The 20,802-nt window shown below is 44.0% G+C and overlaps 1 protein-coding gene across 1 annotated transcript in view; it reads right to left on the bottom strand.

The window, feature by feature from the left end:
* ITGA9 (integrin subunit alpha 9) overlaps positions 1-20,802 on the bottom strand; it is a 508,591-nt gene that overhangs the window by 108,106 nt on the left and 379,683 nt on the right. Inside the window, 1 exon segment of the mRNA XM_066585284.1 lies at positions 193-272. Within this exon segment, the coding sequence (XP_066441381.1) occupies positions 193-272 (80 nt within the window).

The raw sequence follows: 20,802 nt of genomic DNA, 5'->3' as shown, positions 1-20,802 counted from the left end.
GACTGGCAGAGAATTATTATCTTCATATAAATAAATCTTTGTAAAATGATCCAAATGGTGATTGGGACAAGTTGTATCTGCTGTCATAAGGATGTGGCATCACCGCGCCAGGACATACGTCTTCCACCAAACGATGAGAGCCAAGTGTAAAAACATCATGATAAACTGGATATGGAGTAAGGACTGACGTACCTCTGGGCGGAAACCAGAAACTGAAGGACATCATCTTCTCCAGACAAGCGGCTCGTATCAAAGATGGCACTGAAGTCAAACTGTTAGCAGGGAGGGAAAAGTGCATCTTAAGTTAGAGCAAATCCGAGAGGCGGACGGCAAACAGAAACCAAGCTTAGAAATGTAACAGGTGGGAAACAAGGCGACTAATCTGCAACATACACATAGAGAACACACATGTAAACAACACACACGGGCAACATACACATAGAGAACACACATGTAAACAACACACACGGGCAACATACACATAGAGAACACACATGTAAACAACACACACGGGCAACATACACATAGAGAACACACATGTAAACAACACACACGGGCAACATACACATAGAGAACACACATGTAAACAACACACACGGGCAACATACAGATAGAGAACACACATGTAAACAACACACACGGGCAACATACGGATAGGCAACACACAGATAGGCAACACACATGTAAACAACACACGGGCAACATACAGATAGGCAACACACATGTAAACAACACACACGGGCAACACACATAGAGAACACACATGTAAACAACACACACGGGCAACATACACATAGAGAACACACATGTAAACAACACACACGGGCAACATACACATAGAGAACACACATGTAAACAACACACACGGGCAACATACACATAGAGAACACACATGTAAACAACACACACGGGCAACATACACATAGAGAACACACATGTAAACAACACACACGGGCAACATACAGATAGAGAACACACATGTAAACAACACACACGGGCAACATACGGATAGGCAACACACAGATAGGCAACACACATGTAAACAACACACGGGCAACATACAGATAGGCAACACACATGTAAACAACACACACGGGCAACACACATAGAGAACACACATGTAAACAACACACACGGGCAACATACACATAGAGAACACACATGTAAACAACACACACGGGCAACATACAGATAGGCAACACACAGATAGGCAACACACATGTAAACAACACACACGGGCAACATACACATAGAGAACACACAGATAGGCAACACACATGTAAACAACACACACAGGCAACATACACATAGAGAACACACATGTAAACAACACACACGGGCAACATACAGATAGGCAACACACAGATAGGCAACACACATGTAAACAACACACACGGGCAACATACAGATAGGTAACATACAGATAGGTAACACACATGTAAACAACACACACGGGCAACATACACATAGAGAACACACATGTAAACAACACACACGGGCAACATATACATAGAGAACACACATGTAAACAACACACACGGGCAACATACAGATAGGCAACACACATGTAAACAACACACACGGGCAACATATACATAGAGAACACACATGTAAACAACACACACGGGCAACATACAGATAGGCAACACACATGTAAACAACACACACGGGCAACATACACATAGAGAACACACATGTAAACAACACACACGGGCAACATACAGATAGGCAACACACATGTAAACAACACACACGGGCAACATATACATAGAGAACACACATGTAAACAACACACACGGGCAACATACAGATAGGCAACACACATGTAAACAACACACACGGGCAACATACAGATAGGCAACACACAGATAGGCAACACACATGTAAACAACACACACGGGCAACATACAGATAGGCAACACACATGTAAACAACACACATGGGCAACATACAGATAGAGAACACACATGTAAACAATACATACGGGCAACATACAGATAGGTAACACACATGTAAACAAAACACACGGGCAACATACACATAGAGAACACACATGTAAACAACACACACGGGCAACATACAGATAGGCAACACACATGTAAACAACACACACGGGCAACATACAGATAGAGAACACACATGTAAACAATACACACGGGCAACATACAGATAGGTAACACACATGTAAACAACACACACGGGCAACATACGGATAGGCAACACACATGTAAACAACACACATGGGCAACATACAGATAGACAACATACAGATAGGAAACACACATGTAAAAAACACGCACGGGCAACATACAGATAGGCAACATACACATAGAGAACACACATGTAAACAACACACACGGGCAACATACACATAGGGAACACACAGATAGGCAACACACATGTAAACAACACACACGGGCAACATACAGATAGATAACGTACACATAGACAACGTACATGTAGACAACACACGCGTAGACAACACACATGGGCAACATACAGATAGACAACGTACATGTAGACAGCACACATGTAGGCAACATACAGATAGACAACGTACACGTAGACAGCACACATGTAGGCAACATACAGATAGACAGCACACACAGACAACACACACGTAGACAACACACATGGGCAACATACAGATAGACGACATACACGTAGACAACACACATGTAAACAACACACACGGGCAACATACAGATAGAGAACACACATGTAAACAACACACACGGGCAACATACGGATAGGCAACACACAGATAGGCAACACACATGTAAACAACACACGGGCAACATACAGATAGGCAACACACATGTAAACAACACACACGGGCAACACACATAGAGAACACACATGTAAACAACACACACGGGCAACATACACATAGAGAACACACATGTAAACAACACACACGGGCAACATACAGATAGGCAACACACAGATAGGCAACACACATGTAAACAACACACACGGGCAACATACACATAGAGAACACACAGATAGGCAACACACATGTAAACAACACACACAGGCAACATACACATAGAGAACACACATGTAAACAACACACACGGGCAACATACAGATAGGCAACACACAGATAGGCAACACACATGTAAACAACACACACGGGCAACATACAGATAGGTAACATACAGATAGGTAACACACATGTAAACAACACACACGGGCAACATACACATAGAGAACACACATGTAAACAACACACACGGGCAACATATACATAGAGAACACACATGTAAACAACACACACGGGCAACATACAGATAGGCAACACACATGTAAACAACACACACGGGCAACATATACATAGAGAACACACATGTAAACAACACACACGGGCAACATACAGATAGGCAACACACATGTAAACAACACACACGGGCAACATACACATAGAGAACACACATGTAAACAACACACACGGGCAACATACAGATAGGCAACACACATGTAAACAACACACACGGGCAACATATACATAGAGAACACACATGTAAACAACACACACGGGCAACATACAGATAGGCAACACACATGTAAACAACACACACGGGCAACATACAGATAGGCAACACACAGATAGGCAACACACATGTAAACAACACACACGGGCAACATACAGATAGGCAACACACATGTAAACAACACACATGGGCAACATACAGATAGAGAACACACATGTAAACAATACATACGGGCAACATACAGATAGGTAACACACATGTAAACAAAACACACGGGCAACATACACATAGAGAACACACATGTAAACAACACACACGGGCAACATACAGATAGGCAACACACATGTAAACAACACACACGGGCAACATACAGATAGAGAACACACATGTAAACAATACACACGGGCAACATACAGATAGGTAACACACATGTAAACAACACACACGGGCAACATACGGATAGGCAACACACATGTAAACAACACACATGGGCAACATACAGATAGACAACATACAGATAGGAAACACACATGTAAAAAACACGCACGGGCAACATACAGATAGGCAACATACACATAGAGAACACACATGTAAACAACACACACGGGCAACATACACATAGGGAACACACAGATAGGCAACACACATGTAAACAACACACACGGGCAACATACAGATAGATAACGTACACATAGACAACGTACATGTAGACAACACACGCGTAGACAACACACATGGGCAACATACAGATAGACAACGTACATGTAGACAGCACACATGTAGGCAACATACAGATAGACAACGTACACGTAGACAGCACACATGTAGGCAACATACAGATAGACAGCACACACAGACAACACACACGTAGACAACACACATGGGCAACATACAGATAGACGACATACACGTAGACAACACACATGTAAACAACACACACGGGCAACATACAGATAGACAACATACACGTAGACAACATACAGATAGACACCGTACACGTAGACAGCACACATGTAGGCAACATACAGATAGACAACATACACGTAGACAGCACACATGTAGGCAACATACAGATAGACAACACACATGGGCAACATACAGTTAGGCAACATACAGATAGACAACGTACACATAGACAGCACACACATAGCAACACACATGTAAACAACACACGGGCAACATACAGATAGACAACATACACGTAGACAACACACATAGGCAACATACAGATAGACAACGTACACATTGACAACACACATGTAAACAACACACACGGGCAACATACAGATAGACAACATACACATAGACAACACACATGTAAACAACATACAGATAGGCAACATACAGATAGACAAAATACACGTAGCCAGCACACATCTAGACAACACACATGTAAACAACACACACGTAGACAGCACACATGTAAACAACACACACGGGCAACATACAGATAGACAACATACAGATAGACAACATACAGATAGACAACATACACGTAGACAACATACAGATAGACAACATACACGTAGACAACACACATGTAGGCAACACACACGGGCAACGTACAGATAGACAACATACAAATAGACAACGTACACATAGACAGCACACATGTAGGCAACACACACGAGCAACATACACGTAGACAACATACACATAGACAACACACATGTAGGCAACATACAGATAGACAACATACAGATAGGTAACATACAGATAGACAACGTACACATAAACAACATACACATAGACAAAACACATGTAGGCAACTGTGATGCAAATCTAATTGGCTATTTGTGGCCCTCCATCTTCTATTCCATGTTAGTATCTGCCGGTAGAGTCCCCATTGTCTATAGAGTCTTGTGTTGTCCAAGTAGTCATCATTGTCTTCTGTATTAGTGCTGCCATTGTTCTAAGAACTAGTCTTGTTGGTCTGATCTGGTTAACGGTGACTTCAGATTGTGACACCTCTATTCCAGCAGTAGAGGGTTGTGGGGAGTTAGGAGCATGTTGGGCCTGTGATGGGGATGCCCTCTCACCGTGGGGTTTCCAGGAGCCCCCTGTTCTCTGACTGATCGCCGCTGCTTCTCCGGCTGATGCACAAAGCAGAGAAGTATACCCAAAGCTCTTGGTGATGTGAGGATTCATGTAACCCTTGTTTAAGAATTGTTTCCCAAACGTCCGCGCAATATCACCTACTTTCATGTAACTTGTTTTATCATTTATTCATATGTATTAATAAATTGTGTTGTATCCACCCACTTGTCACTCTTTAAAGCCGAAGCAGAACTTGGCAAAACAGGCAACATACAGGTAGTGATGTCACAGCTGACAACCAAGGGCCGCAGTGATGTCACAGCTGACAACCAAGGGCCGCAGTGATGTCACAGCTGACAACCAAGGGCCGCAGTGATGTCACAGCTGACAACCAAGGGCCGCAGTGATGTCACAGCTGACAACCAAGGGCCGCAGTGATGTCACAGCTGACAACCAAGGGCCGCAGTGATGTCACAGCTGACAATCAAGGGCTGCAGTGATGGATACCACAGCTGATGGATACCACATACGGCATCATGCCGCCTTCTAACAAACTACCTGCAGCATTTCCACTGGAATTCCCAAATGATGCAGATTTGGCCAAGTTTTTAAATGGGGAACAGATGTGGAATTCAACCCCATTATTTCAAGGACCAAACTCTGCAAAAGAAATCCGCAGCATAAATGGCCCTGATGGCTTTAGAATCAACGGCGTTTTAAAAAAATGCTGCGGATTCGTTGCAGAAAACTTCCGTACTGCGTTCAGCTGATTTCTGGACTCCTCTGCATGGCTTGCATGTGTGACAGCAGCCTTATACATGCACTGAAGTCAAACTAGAGGGGTAATCTAATGCGCTGATGCCACAGCAGGGGGTAACTTGAAGGGAATGCCCACTATGACATCACAGTTCAGAGGCGATTCCCTTACACGGCAGGAAGTTCAGTGGAACATTGGCCACAAGGGGCCCAAATCCTATTATTTCGCTCTTGTACAAAGGGTGCTGCCCCCTAACGCTCCTGGACCCCTGTATGGATACGCAGGCACAACTCTCCGGGAACACGGGCTTTGTGAAGAATTCTCTTCCTGTTATAACAGGACGGCCGGAGAACGTGTTTCACATCCACACACTTGTTCACCTCTAGTTAGACATCACATCCTGGTACTCCTTTTAGTACTCCTCTGTTTCCCCCACATCATATGCTGCAGTCCTGGTTATTTCACTACTATCAGCTGAATCCTTATTCGTAGGGATTATGTATTACTACAATCTATCCATAGCGGCTGTAGAGACGGTTTTGTTTTCTTCACTCTTCTTTTACTTCTTTTGTACGATGGCCTCTTTGTATGTCATTATTAGAGATGAGCGAGCATGCTCGTCCGAGCATTAGCATACTTGAAAGTACTCGTTACTGGAGCGAGCACCATGCGGGGGCTCGAGAAAATTTCAACCTCTCCTCCCCACATTCTTATTTTTTGCTAAAGTGTATGCAAAATAGTATAAAATGAGTACAGTGTTGTTATATAGTGTGGATGGACAGGACACACACTAAAATGTTATGTAATGGAGCCACAGCTGCTGCCGGCACCCCTGAATTGTTTTTCATGGGCGGGCTTAACATATAAGCTCTTCCCTGAAAAACAATAATTTTAGTGTAAAAAAACCCCCAAAAATAAAAATAAACTTACCTTTCCCCGCTGCCGTGACCCCCGTGGGGATGCAGAAAACTTCTGCAGCATGTGGCAAATGTTTCCTTCATCCCTGCTAGTAAAAAGAATTCCCTGCTGCTGCACCTGCCACATCTGTGACACATGCAGCAAAGGAATTCTTCAATTCCCTATCACAGCTGTCACACATGACAGCTACAGTAGAGGATCCTGCTGCCGACACCCGGTAATTGGATTTCAGGGAAGGGCTTTAAATATAAGCTCTTCTCTGAACAACCAGTAAAAGTAGTGTAAAAAATGAAAAAAATACATACTCACCTCCCTTCAGCTGCCAGGGCTCAGCCGCGTCTTCTCTGGGCTGTCCCCGGCTCTTTCCCGCACGAAGTTAATATCTTCCGCAGTTTTTTTCAAACTTGTGCAGAATAGCGCAGAGTTTGAAAAGTCCGAGAAGAAAAACCCTGTTGATACACAACTCCACTGTATAGCGGCGCGCAGCGGCGCATACGGACGTCTGTTTATGGCTGAAGGAGGAATCCCGCGGACATGAGGGAATGTCTGACGTCCCCAAGCATTTGGATTATGTAACTGCATGTGCCGCCACACAATAACGAGCACTAATGTGCGATGCAAACATCTGCCGACGCCTGCGACTTCACACAACCCTCCCCAAACCAAGCAAGGAAGCCCGTCCGACCTCCAGCGCTTGTGTGTGATGCCGAGCCGATAACCCCGAGCTACACCGCGCTGATGGAGGCGATCGGAAGGAAACATCCCCAGCCGAGCCGCGATATGCAACAAGCTAGCAGGAACAAATCAACTTTCCATAGACACAAAAATGGCGTTCTCTTTGGACCGACCTAATAAAAGGGACTATCCCGATGTCACGGACCGAAGGCTCTACAAAGACAATCTACAAAGTCCTCAGAAGGTGAACGAGGCCGGATTCACACGCAGCGGTTCTAAACGCTACGACCAGAAAATACTTTATAGCCTTCAGAAAGTTAGTGACAGGTCTCCGCAGACAGCGCTCATGTGTCCTGGGGGTTTGTGGGTCCTTCCACTCTGGGACTGTCATTGTACCTCATTGCTTCTTACGTAAAACTTGACAAACAAAGTAAAAACTATTAAAAAATAATCTAGTTCTCACTTTGCCCATAACCCCCCACCCCTTCCCCTGGGGGGCTCATACAGACCAACGCGTTGGCACATGTTTAAATCATGAGTACTACATGTGTCTAAAAGAACTCATTGATCTCTAAGGGTCCGTTCCCAAGAGCATGTTTATTGTGCGCAATTCCTGACAAAAGATAGGACCTGCCCTATCTTTCACTGTTTTATGCAGCAATCTACCATAGAAGTCTATGGCAGGTGAAACAACCTAAGGAACCCAAAGGTGGGGTGTGACCCGGGGAGGGAGAAGAAGACAGCCGGCCCTTAGCGTTCTTTCCCACGAGCGCATATATGGCAACGGCGTTTTTACATTTTCACGTCTGCTCCGTATAAGTGCCTGAATGGGTGTTTTTCTGCGATCACAGCCAGTGTTATTTCATCCATTCACATGACTGCGAGCGTCGTCTTTAGCGAAAAAAATACTCCGCACCCCAGAAAACCCTTACTCTGCCCAAATCCTCGGGATGCCTTCCAGCGCCTATATAGCGGCACCTGTAAATTTTTCGCAGCCTTGGACGGTACAAAAATGCCTCCCCCTCCCTTCTCTTTCCCTGCTCCCATAGGAGTCTATAGGACATGCCAGCGTATATTGGCCAACACATAGTTCTAGATCTATGTTTTCGCTGAGCATATATGCATATATACACACCGTATATTCACCCATGTGAACAGCTGCATTGGAAACCAATGCTTCACATGAGCACTGTGTATGCGCCTGGGCGTGAAACCGCGCCGTGTATGCGCTGGTGGGAATAAAGTCTTAGGTTGTAAATAGCCATTCAATTCCACGGACAGGGAGTAACACGCGTGTGAGCGGCATTGCGAGCCCACAAGTTACAGTACTATATACAGACCGGCTGGTATCATCCTGAGTACTGCCATCTCCAAACCTCATTGCGGCGAGCGTATCTGCGCATACGTTGGTGGTTCGGAGCCCTTGGGTCACTTTCAGACGAGTGCGTTTTTGCTTTGCACTCAGCATGTGTTGAAGCGACTGTAATCTGTAGAGTTGATCGCATGGATGGAGGCAAATACAGAGGAAAAGCCGCTGATACGGGGATGGGATGTCTTTCCAATACAAATATGTCTTACCCATGTGTTTTGAGACGCTCATCTGAAACCTTAAGGTGCCTCGAGAGATGGAGGTGGAGCGCGCCGATCTCTTCCGGACTCCGTTCACATTGAGTGAGAAGTTGCTTCCTTCCACTGATCTGAAACAACGCGACTACTCAGCAATCTGTCGGTCAGCTGGTGGCCGCGTGCCCGTCATACAGCGATTGTCGGGGTGATAAAGGTACCTTTAGGCTAGGCGCATATTAGACACAACTGTGAGTTGCTCCTGATCGGGCTCAGTCCGCCTTGGGCACTAGCTCCACGCGCGTCTGGCACACCCGGACTGGCACGTTGACAGGCGCTGGCACGGCCAATTCCTTGCCCTGAATCAGACAGGATTAGGAGATGCCATGAGGTTTTTTCAGTCTGCATGAAAAATGTTAATATTCACTACCTATCAGCTCTAGTAGAGGAGTTCCACAGACTTCACATGGACCCCGGAAGCACTGGTCTAGCGCAGGTCTTGGGGTTCACTCAAAGCCGAATTGTTGCCTAACTTCAGCTGTAGAATGTGGGTTGAAAGTGGGCAGAGATGCTCAGTACAATGTAAGGGAATGAGCTTTTAGGGAACCTCCTTCATTTCAGGCCTCCTTCACACCAGTGATTTTGTGTGTGAATTTGCGTGCAGAAGTTAAGCCACGGGAACCGCAACCAATAAAGCCCATAGCTGTCAGTGGGTGTGCTCACATTGGCAAAAATATGCTCTATGGAAGTCTATGCTGCTCCCCTGTTCCAAATAAAATTGCGCTATTAACGGCCCAATATCGCAGTGTTAATCAATAACACGGAGGACTAATTAGGCTGTCCCGCCTACTCATTGGAATACCCCGCCTGTTCAAACATGGCGCCGATGCAAGCAGTGCTAGTAAGAAGCATGGCTCCACTCGCCAGAGGACAGGAATGGGCTTCATTCATTAATCTGGTGATTACGTCACGCTCGTGTGAAGGAGGACCAAAGTGGAAGGAATCCGCAGGGCAAGAGTCATGCTGTTGAATCTTCATAATGCAACAAATGAATTGTGCTGTGACAAGAAGCAGGCGGATGTTGGTGCGGACGTCCTCCATGATGTGCGATTAGACCCGGAAACTAACCTCCAGTCAGAAAAATGATGGATCTATTCTGGAAATACTGCGGCCACCTGGGATCGTATAGATGTACACCGGCGGCGAGAACGCCGTCCATATAGAATAATATGATGGGTTCTTCATTAGTAGAACCATCCCTCGCCTCCAGCTCTAGTCTATGATGCCATGCTCTGCATTGGACGGTACTGGAAGGGTCCAAAGACCCCCCCCCCCCCCATCAGGTTATCTTTTTAAATAACCAATAAGCTTTTTTAAGACCACAAAACAAATTCAGTGCAGGAGGAGAATGATTCCAGGAGAAGTAAAAGTAACCGTGATCCGAACGGAGAAGCAATAAATCAACAGAAAAGCAGAAAATGGAGAAAATAAGTTAAAAAAATTAAATATCTTTAAAACACAATACAAGTATTACAGCAAAAATAAAACCTCTACAAGTTCGGTCTCGCAGTAATCGCACTGGGCCACAGAATAAAGTTATCAGGTCCTTTCTGTTGCAGTTTGTGCGCCGTAGAAACAAAACGCACTGAAAGATGGAGGAATGTCACTTTTTTCTATTTCTCTTTCTACTTAAAATTTGTAAACGTTTTTCAGTCCATTATACGGTACAGTAAATGGCACCAGTGAAAAATACAGCTCGTCCCGCAAAAAACAACAAGCCCTCCTACAGCAACGGCGATGGAGAAATAAAGGAGTTATGACTCTTTTAAAGGGAAGAGAAAAAATGAAAATGGAAAAAAAACAAAAAAGCTCCGACACTAAGGGGTTAAGGCACCTTTACACGGCGCCATTATCACCCAAATTTTCACTGGAAACAGCAAATTCAGGCGACATTGCTCCCGTATACACGCAGTCGCCAACTGAGGAAGAAATCAATCGCCTGTTTGAGTTGTTTATCAAAATTAAAACCCCAGCGACCGTGGGGCCGTGTGAACAGGAGCAGCTCAATGTTTGAGTGACTCCTGTTTACTGTGAATGGAGGCGAGCGGACTGGAACCATCCCCGGCCAGCCGGCCATTCCGCCTACATTCACTTGAAAGACTTTCACTCCTATGTAAAGCACAGTGGTGATAGTCGGGCATCAGTTTGAGGGACGGCTGTTGGGCAGTCGTCCCAAGTAAAGGTACCCTTACCTGACAGGGGAAGTTTTGGGATCATAATATACCATCACACAGCTTCTGTGGAAAAAAGGAACCAAAAACTCCTAAAATTTGGGAAATTTAGCTTCAACTTTCCGGTGCGTAAGAACCAACATTTTAAGAGGAAGTGAAGGATTGACGGGGCATATTCAATTTTGTAAGGTTGGAGTCCTGGTGGTTACCCAATGCTAATAGGTTATATTTCAGGATCTGTAAATAATAGGAACATAATAGAAAACGTCCTATTTGTCAGGGATTGAACCTGGGACCTCCCACGCTCCAGTCAGTAGCTCTCCCTGCTGAGCCATCGAGCCCTTGGACAGTTCCACTGCACGACTCTTTTTCTTGTTGCCAGATCCTGTAAACCCAGCCCCTGTCCTGACCCAGCCTCTGTCCCTAATTAAACTCATAATATAATAGCCTGACCCTGCCACTGCACCAGCTCATGATTATTGTGCTCCACAGCCTTGATCATGCTTCACTCCAGCCAACTGCTCTGCTATTTCAACAAGACCTCCTGATACCGCCCTCTGGTTTTCTTCCCGACAACGCTACCCACCTCTTGTATTTGTACTGCGGCACAAGACCTCCTGATACTGACCTCTGGCTTTCCTTGACCATTCACCAGACCTGCAGCTACTACACCCGCAGCTCCAACCCCAGCGCCACAAACGCTACACTATTATCTACAGATCCTGAAATGTACCTTGACATTTGTAATGCATGAGATCAGCTTAAGTAGTAGAATTAATATGGAATTGGATAATCATTAGCAATACAGAGGCCCCAGGAAATTGTGTTTAGAGCACACAGCCGAATTGAAAATACAATAAGTGACAGGAATGTGGTAATATGCTGAACGGAACATATTTCCTGTACACACCTGACTTATATAGTGAATACCAAAACCCCTCCATCATGTGGTACATGGAAGAAACTGCAGTTCAGGAAGGGAATGATTGTCCCCCAAAGGGGAAAATGGATCCAAACGCACATTACAGGATACGGTCCTACTCTCTGACCATATCATAAGCAATATTATTAGGTAGCAGTCCTTATGGGAGTCCCAGATTGGTACAGGTCAGTTTATGCAAAGCAATGGGAACAGCTAGAAGGAGAAATGTCTGCCTTGGCACTTAAATCACTGCCATGGATCCACAAAACCCAGTGGAATTGTTTACATATTCCATTTCTACCTCAAAATGTCCTCGCCTTCTGGGGGGCATTGTTAACATACATTTTTACGTATACCGGGCCCCATCTCAATGGTTTTTGAAAAACCCTGATTTTCCATCTGCTGTTGGAGTTAATTCTTTCTTGATCTGGGATAAACAAGATGGCACTATTTTGGGCACAAACTCTTCTGGGCACAAGAGAGACTCCTTTCCTGACGAAGGTCTGATATTCCTGTCCAAAAAATGCTGCATCATGGTTCTCCTATCTCTCCTCTCTTAGGAACCTCTGTGGGCTCCTCCAGAATAAAATTCCTCTAGAAAACGTCTTATTAAGGATGAACCTCCTTATGTCGCCCATTATCTGTAGTGGCCTTATATGGGACTCCTCTTCTCCATCACAACTGGCCTTTACCAAGGCCTGGGAAATGAGCTTCACACCCAGCTGCGGATTGGCAAAAGGTTTCCTTTTAACTCAAACGACCAACGATGTGTTCTGCGCAGGAGAAATGTTATGAAGCACTTGCATGGTGGTATTGCGTCCCTACTGACCTACATAGAGTGCTGGGGTGCACCTGGGACAATGTTACATACATGGGGGAATAATACACTTATCTCATCTGTCTCATAGTCTATCATAGTCTCATAGGGTGTTCTAACTCAGTGACGCCTGCTGTTGGCCTTGTGCTAGATGGAGCAGGGGTAGTGGGCCATGTGCTGCTTTGGATCTGATTTTGGCCAAGGCACCGATTTCAGGCTTTCCCCTCCTCTTACCACCTCCTTTTTTCTTTCCCCCTTGTTTTCCTTCTCATTTTTGTAGCCTTTTAATTGGTTGTTTTTTTCCATGCAGGTATTTTAGGGTCCCTTTTGCAATAATGAGAATGGCAGCACATGCAGATATTACTCCATAAATGTAACTAGTTCTATCATTTATTAGGCCTCCTGCACACGGGCAGAAATACTGCGGCATGATTTCCCACACAATTTCCGCCCGTGCCCGCTGCCATAGGATTGCATTAGATAATCAATCCTATGCAGACAGCCGCGATTTGACCTCGTGAAAACTTGCGCGGTAAACAAATCGCGGGATGTCTTATTTCTGTGTGAGCCTCGCAGGAGCCTGCACAGAAACGTCACGGCTGTCGCGCCAGCTCTGCTCTGCACATGTGCCGGCTGGGCGGCAGCCGGCACAGAGCAGAGCGGAGAAGACGCTGGGAGGAGCTAAGCCACGGTGTGTACTGCAGGGGCCCGGCTCGCATCCCGCTGCAGGAATTCTGCTGTCTGCAGGGGGCCCTCCTCTGGAAATACACCACACGTTGTCACAGCACTGCTGAGGCTTTCCTCTGTTTGCATGATCCAATATTTCGTCTTCAATAGGTTTTTATTGATTTTACACAATCGGTAACCGCATGTACACGTGAGAAGGTCAATGGCAGAATGGGGCTTGCTGAATAGATTTTCCTGAAAAGAATTATAAGCCAAAACTGAAAGCGTCAGGTTGGTAGCCAGTAACAAGACAAAGCCCTTCACATAAAGCTGCATGACCCAATACGTGCTGCTATACATAAATGTCTCGGAGAACGCTGTGCGCGCGGGTCGTCTTCATCTGTATGTTGGCTGCAGCTTTTTATAACTGCCTGGCATGCACAAAATAGTTTAATAAAGTTTGATAATAAAAAGCAATACTTTGGGTATATTTGCAAGGTGCACTGTAATAACCTGATGACTACAGCTCCTGCGGTCTATTTATCAGGACGCGCTGGATCCGTAACCCTGAAACACTCACGCAACTGCACAGAGAACAGTGGGAAACAATAAAGGAAACAGACACAAGGAAAAACTGTCCAGAAAGACAGGGACCTGCCTATACACAGATAACCCGCCCTGAGAAGGGCAAACCTGACCACGTAACTAGGCCACTAGCTAACCCTATATGTGAGATTTGTATATACTAAGAGAGAATCTAACTGATCTCTGTGTGTATATACTGAGGAGAATCTACCTTATCCCTATGTGTATATACTGAGGAGAATCTACCTCCCCTCTATGTGTATATACTGAGGAGAATCTACCTCCCCTCTATGTGTGTATATACTGAGGAGAATCTATCTCACCTCTATGTGTATATACTGAGGAGAATCTACCTCCCCTCTATGTGTATATACTGAGGAGAACCTACCTCACCTCTGTGTGTATATACTGAGGAGAATCTACCTCACCTCTCTGTGTATATACGGAGGATAATCTACCTCACCTCTACGTGTATATACTGAGGAGAATCTACCTCACCACTGTGTGTATATACGGAGGATAATCTACCTCACCTCTATGTGTATATACTGAGGAGAATCTACCTCACCTCTGTGTGTATATACTGGGGAGAATCTACCTCACCTCTCTGTGTATATACTGAGGAGAATCTACCTCACCTCTATGTGTATATACTGAGGAGAATCTACCTCACCACTGTGTGTATATACGGAGGATAATCTACCTCACCTCTATGTGTATATACTGAGGAGAATCTACCTCACCTCTGTGTGTATATACTGGGGAGAATCTACCTCACCTCTCTGTGTATATACTGAGGAGAATCTACCTCCCCTCTATGTGTATATACTGAGGAGAACCTACCTCACCTCTGTGTGTATATACTGAGGAGAATCTACCTCACCTCTCTGTGTATATACGGAGGATAATCTACCTCACCTCTACGTGTATATACTGAGGAGAATCTACCTCACCACTGTGTGTATATACGGAGGATAATCTACCTCACCTCTATGTGTATATACTGAGGAGAATCTACCTCACCTCTGTGTGTATATACTGGGGAGAATCTACCTCACCTCTCTGTGTATATACTGAGGAGAATCTACCTCACCTCTATGTGTATATACTGAGGAGAATCTACCTCACCTCTATGTGTATATACTGAGGAGAATCTACCTCACCTCTATGTGTATATACTGAGGAGAATCTACCTCCCCTCTATGTGTATATACTGAGGAGAATCTACCTCACCTCTATGTCTATATACTGAGGAGAATCTACCTCACCTCTATGTGTATATACTGTGGAGAATCTACCTCCGCTCTATGTGTATATACTGAGGAGAATCTACCTCACCTCTATGTGTATATACTGAGGAGAACCTACCTCACCATTATGTGTGTATATACTGAGGGGAATCTACCTCACCTCTATGTGTATACACTGAGGAGACTCTACCTCGCCTCTATGTGTATATACTGAGGAGAATCTACCTTCCCTCTATGTGTATATACTGAGGAGAATCTACCTCACCTCTATTTGTATATACTGAGGAGAATCTAACTGACCTCTGTGTGTATATACTGAGGAGAAGCTACCTCACCTTTATGTGTATATAGTGAGGAGAATCTACCTCACCTCTGTGTGTATATACTGAGGAGAATCTACCTCACCACTATGTGTATATACTGAGGAGAATCTACCTCACCTCTATGTGTATATACTGAGGAGAATCTACCTCACCTCTATGTGTATATACTGAGGAGAATCTACCTCACCTCTATGTGTATATAGTGAGAAGAATCTACCTCACCTTTATGTGTATATACTGAGGAGAATCTAGTTCACCACTATGTGTATATACTGAGGAGAATCTACCTCACCTCTATGTGTATATACTGAGGAGAATCTACCTCACCTCTATGTGTATATACTGAGGAGAATCTACCTCTCCTCTATGTGTATATACTGAGGAGAATCTACCTCCCCTCTATGTGTATATACTGAGGAGAATCTACCTCCCCTCTATGTGTATATACTGAGGAGAATCTACCTCCCCTCTATGTGTATATACTGAGGAGAATCTACCTCACCTCTATTTGTATATACTGAGGAGAATCTAACTGACCTCTGTGTGTATATACTGAGGAGAAGCTACCTCACCTTTATGTGTATATAGTGAGGAGAATCTACCTCACCTCTGTGTGTATATACTGAGGAGAATCTACCTCACCACTATGTGTATATACTGAGGAGAATCTACCTCACCTCTATGTGTATATACTGAGGAGAATCTACCTCACCTCTATGTGTATATACTGAGGAGAATCTACCTCACCTCTATGTGTATATAGTGAGAAGAATCTACCTCACCTTTATGTGTATATACTGAGGAGAATCTAGTTCACCACTATGTGTATATACTGAGGAGAATCTACCTCACCTCTATGTGTATATACTGAGGAGAATCTACCTCACCTCTATGTGTATATACTGAGGAGAATCTACCTCTCCTCTATGTGTATATACTGAGGAGAATCTACCTCCCCTCTATGTGTATATACTGAGGAGAATCTACCTCCCCTCTATGTGTATATACTGAGGAGAATCTACCTCCCCTCTATGTGTATATACTGAGGAGAATCTACCTCACCTCTATGTGTATATACGGAGGAGAATCTACCTCACCTCTATTTGTATATACTGAAGAGAATCTAACTGACCCCTCTGTGTATATACTGAGGAGAATCTACCTCACCTCTATGTGTATTTACTGAGGAGAATCTACCTCACCTCAATGTGTATATACTGAGGAGAATCTACCTCATCCCTATGTGTATATACTGAGGATAATCTACTTCACCTCTATGTGTATATACAAAGGAGAATCTACCTTCCCTCTATGTGTATATACTAAGGAGAATCTACCTCACCTCTATGCGTATATACTGAGGAGAATCTACCTCCCCTGTATGTGTATATACTGAGAAAAACCTACCTCACCTCTCTGTGTATATACTGAAGAGAATCTACCTCCCCTCTATGTGTATATACTGAAGAAAATCTACCTCACCTCTATGTGTATATACTGAGGAGAATCTACCTCACCTCTATTTGTATATACTGAAGAGAATCTAACTGACCCCTCTGTGTATATACTAAGGAGAATCTACCTCCCCTCTATGTGTATTTACTGAGGAGAATCTACCTCACCTCTATGTGTATATACTGAGGAGAATCTACCTCACCTGTATGTGTATATACTGAGGAGAATCTACCTCACCTCTATGTGTATATACTGAGGATAATCTACTTCACCTCTATGTGTATATACAAAGGAGAATCTACCTTCCCTCTATGTGTATATACTAAGGAGAATCTACCTCACCTCTCTGTGTATATACTGAGGAGAATCTACCTCACCTCTACGTGTATATACTGAGGAGAATCTACCTCACCTCTATGTGTATATACTGAGGAGAATCTATCTCCCCTCTATGTGTATATACTGAGGAGAATCTACCTCACCTCTACGTGTATATACTGAGGAGAATCTACCTCACCTCTATGTGTATATACTGAGGAGAATCTACCTCACCACTATGTGTATATACTGAGAATAATCTACCTCACCTCTATGTGTATATACTAAGGAGACTCTACCTCCCCTCTATGTGTATATACTGAGGAGAATCTACCTCCCCTGTATGTGTATATACTGAGAAAAACCTACCTCACCTCTATGTGTATATACTAAAGAGAATCTACCTCCCCTCTATGTGTATATACTGAGGAGAATCTACCTCACCTCTCTGTGTATATACTGAGGAGAATCTACCTCACCTCTATGTGTATATACTGAGGAGAACCTACCTCACCACTATGTGTATATACTGAGGAGAATCTACCTCACCTCTGTGTGTATATACTGAGGAGAATCTACCTCACCTCTGTGTGTATATACTGAGGAGAATCTACCTAACCTCTATGTGTATATACTGAGGAGAATCTACCTCCCCTCTATGTGTATATACTGAGGGGAATCTACCTCCCAGCTATGTGTATATACTGAGGGGAATCTACCTCACCTCTATGTGTATATACTGAGGAGAATCTACCTCACCTCTCTGTGTATATACTGAGGAGAATCTACCTCCCCTCTATGTGTATATACTGAGGAGAATCTACCTCCCAGCTATGTGTATATACTGAGGAGAATCTACCTCACCTCTATGTGTATATACTGAGGAGAATCTACCTCCCAGCTATGTGTATATACTGAGGAGAATCTACCTCACCTCTATGTGTATATACTGAGGAGAATCTACCTCCCCTGTATGTGTATATACTGAGAAAAACCTACCTCACCTCTATGTGTATATACTAAGGAGAATCTACCTCACCTCTATGCGTATATACTGAGGAGAATCTACCTCCCCTGTGTGTGTATATACTGAGAAAAACCTACCTCACCCCTATGTGTATATACTAAGGAGAATCTACCTCCCCTATATGTGTATATACTGAGGAGAACCTACCTCACCTCTATGTGTATATACTGAGGAGAATCTACCTCCCCTCTATGTGTATATACTGAGGGGAATTTACCGCCCAGCTATGTGTATATACTGAGGAGAATCTACCTGACCTCTATGTGTATATACTGAGGAGAATCTACCTCATCCCTATGTGTATATACTGAGGAGAATCTACCTCACCTCTATGTGTATATACTGAGGAGAATCTACCTCCCCTGTATGTGTATATACTGAGAAAAACCTACCTCACCTCTATGTGTATATACTGAGGAGAATCTACCTCACCTATATGTGTATATACTGAGGAGAATCTACCTCACCTCTATGTGTATATACTGAGGAGAATCTACCTCACCCCTATGTGTATATAGTGAGGAGAATCTACCTCACCTCTATGTGTATATACTGAGGAGAATCTACCTCACCTATATGTGTATATACTGAGGAGAATCTACCTCACCTATATGTGTATATACTGAGGAGAATCTACCTCACCCCTATGTGTATATACTGAGGAGAATCTACCTCACCTATATGTGTATATACTGAGGAGAATCTACCTCACACCTATATGAGTCTTTAGTTTCTCAAAAGCAGTTTGTGCCCCTGAGGACCAGGAAAATGTATGTGCCTTCTTTGTGACTTTTGAGAACTCCTTGATAAATTTTCTGTAGAAACTCGCGAAACCCACTAGGCGCTGTACTTCCTTCAAATTTTTTGGAATGAGGCAATCCAGGACGGCTTTAGTTTTGTGCAACAAAGCTAGGTTTCCGCAAGGGAACTTCCCGAGTGCTGGCTTAGCCTAGTGGAGAGAGCTACCACCTGGGACACAAGAGGTTGTGGGTTCGAGCGCTGGCAGTAGGGCTCTGTTCACAATGGGGCCAGGTCTTTATCTTTTTACAGGACCCAGCACTGACATGACAGATTTGTTATTACCCATCATGATCTATTAGAGGTTTTCCACAGTGACTTGAAAGGGGAGAGTCAGGTATCTGTGTTTTATTGAACTGGATCGTAAAGTCCAGCACACTACGCAGTTCTGTCATGACTCGGTGGAAAAGTGACAAGAAAGGACTAAAAAATGTGAACATAATAACTAATACATCAAAGGTTTGATGACTTTCTGGCAGTTACATTGCTTTAACCCATTAAAGTCTGTCCCACATTATCTTGAGGCGTGATTCCTGGGTACATTGTGAAATTCACAGATAACACAACCTCTTCGAAAACATTCTTTAAGTATCACTTTTAAACGGAACCCAAAGCATGAAATAATGAAGTAAAGTACAAGTGCAGAACTCCATATGAACCCCGTTAGGAAATGTCACAAATAATGACTTCTCAGCTTCTCTGGCTAATTATGAAAGGTCATTTTCTATGTGTTTGATTAATCACTGATCACCCTGTAAGCGGCTGGGAGGGCCATGAGCAAATATAAATAATCACAATGTATCCCATCCCTATTTATGTGCTATTTTTAGTTAAAGGGTTTATCCCGGGGAACATTCTGTGCAGGCATACCTAAACTATACGGGCTTGGGCCGTTAGTATGAATTGTAGAACTGCCGGACAAGGTCAAGTCTTACACAAAGTAGATTTATCATATACAAAACCACA

This window comes from Eleutherodactylus coqui, chromosome 12 (assembly GCF_035609145.1).
Source record: "Eleutherodactylus coqui strain aEleCoq1 chromosome 12, aEleCoq1.hap1, whole genome shotgun sequence".
Lineage (NCBI taxonomy): Eukaryota > Metazoa > Chordata > Amphibia > Anura > Eleutherodactylidae > Eleutherodactylus > Eleutherodactylus coqui.
This window is presented reverse-complemented; position numbering and strand designations above follow the sequence as displayed.